The sequence below is a fragment of the Lathyrus oleraceus genome, chromosome 5 (genome assembly GCF_024323335.1).
Source record: "Lathyrus oleraceus cultivar Zhongwan6 chromosome 5, CAAS_Psat_ZW6_1.0, whole genome shotgun sequence".
NCBI lineage: Eukaryota > Viridiplantae > Streptophyta > Magnoliopsida > Fabales > Fabaceae > Lathyrus > Lathyrus oleraceus.
This window is the reverse complement of record NC_066583.1, coordinates 636,766,124-636,768,066: the sequence shown is the minus strand read 5'-3', so window position 1 is coordinate 636,768,066 and position 1,943 is coordinate 636,766,124. Positions and strand designations below refer to the sequence as shown.

Here is a 1,943-nt window from a genome sequence, read left to right as displayed (position 1 = left end):
TTATTTACCAATTTGTTTGTGATATATATATATATATATATATATATATATATATATATATATATATATATATATATATATATATATATATATATATATATATATATATATATATCCAAACCGCGTAAATGTTGAGGAAGCGAAACCTAATAACACTTGACACATCCACTATGGAATAATTGAACTTATGAGTAATTAATCGCATTAATTAGACAGTGTTGAAATGATTATTAAGAATGTTTAATTAGCCAAAAGATCATGCACTAATCGGTGCAAACCCTGATTCGCATCACTTCAATTCATTATATTTATAATAAATAAATAATAACAGCACAATTCAATTCACCAAATCTCTTTACTTACTTACAAAGATATATATATATATATATATATATATAATATATATATATATATATATATATATATATATATATATATATATATATATAACCACTCTTTTCATTTATCATTCAAACTCAAATGGCTGCAACCTCTGATCAATCCTCTGCCACTTTAGAAAAGAACACCATCAACAACAAAGTGGCAATATCAATGAAGGAGAAGGATATTGTAAAACCTCAACCTTCAAACTCCAAAACCTCAACCTTCAAGCTCTCTGAGGATGCTTCCGTTCGCGGGTCGAAGTTGCAACAACATAATTTTATCAACCCTACAAGGAACATGATGGTGGGTTCATCTTCATCGAGTTTGGCTAATAACAACTTTAACAATGAAAAAAATATTAAGAAAGAGTCTTCAAACAATTTTTCATGCAATTTTTGTGGAAGACGATTTTCTACTCCGCAAGCTTTAGGAGGACATCAAAACGCTCACAAAAAAGAGCGCGCTTTCGCAAAACATCGTCAAGAGGTAAACATTGATTTTGGAATTCCTCGTTATCCTTTTCCTTACTATACTAATTATCCTAGTCTTTCTACGACTCCTTATCATGGATTTGGATCATATAATAGAGAACTTGGAATTAATATGGGGTCTATGATTCACAAGCCAAGGACAAATTATTCATGGACCTTACCTCTTTTTAAGTCATGTTCTACTTCTGTGTGGACACCAAAGCAAGAGATGAGAAACTCTTTTTCTATTGATGGATTGAATAATGAGAGTTTTACGGAAAATAATGGAAATAATGTCACTCCAACTTTGAGAAATATGTTAAATTTAGAAGATGGTGTTGGGGAGTCTTCTATAACAATTGCAGCAAAGTCAAATTCAGCAGAAAAAGTTTCAATTGGCGATAATCATCACATTAACATGGAAGAAGTTTCTGATTCTAAATCTTTTGAGCTTGATTTGTCACTTAAGCTTTAATGCTTTTTGTTCATCAATTTTGTTGTTTTATCTTTAAATTTATTCTCTAATTTAAATTATTTATTTTTATTAGAACTATGGTTATAAGGATATTGATTTTGTTTTTTTAGTTATACGTCCAATTAGTTATATAATTTTAATTTTATATATTTAGGGATATTTATTTAGGCTTTCTTTTCTTAGTTGTCAAATTATTCAAGATGTTTTGACTTAAGCAGTTACTATTGTGTATCTTGTTTGCTTCTATCAACAGGATTTGTAGTAAATTTCTTAATTGTAATTTTGTTTTATTTTGATGTACGAAAATTGAACTCTTATTTTAAGATCTTTAAATTCTAATTTTTTATTTAAAAAATGATAATGTGATATGTTTTAAATGATATAAAGTTATTCATTTAATATTAATAAAAAAAAATATTTTCAAAATTAAAATCAAAAAGTTATAGACAAATAAAAAGGGAAAACTATAATATAATATGTTATTATGCTAAACGATAGTATAATAGAAGGTCTTAAGAACAACAACTTCATAATTAAAATCCCTCATCTCTTTTCTTTTTTTTTATTTTTAAATTTGAATAAATAAGCATTCATCATATCCACTCTTTTTATCA

General features: G+C 26.6%; 1 protein-coding gene across 1 annotated transcript; it reads left to right on the top strand.

The window, feature by feature from the left end:
* The first annotated feature begins 480 nt into the window (after window positions 1-480).
* Window positions 481-1,329, top strand: LOC127082593 (zinc finger protein GIS-like). Its single transcript, XM_051022823.1, has one exon. It carries the CDS (start codon window positions 481-483, stop codon window positions 1,327-1,329), a length of 849 nt encoding a protein of 282 aa, XP_050878780.1.
* Window positions 1,330-1,943: the final 614 nt, after the last annotated feature.

What these genes read in the sequence shown, in the direction of transcription:
- LOC127082593 (XM_051022823.1), top strand. Translation starts at nt 481, where the DNA reads ATGGCTGCAACCTCTGATCAATCCTCTGCCACTTTAGAAAAGAACACC.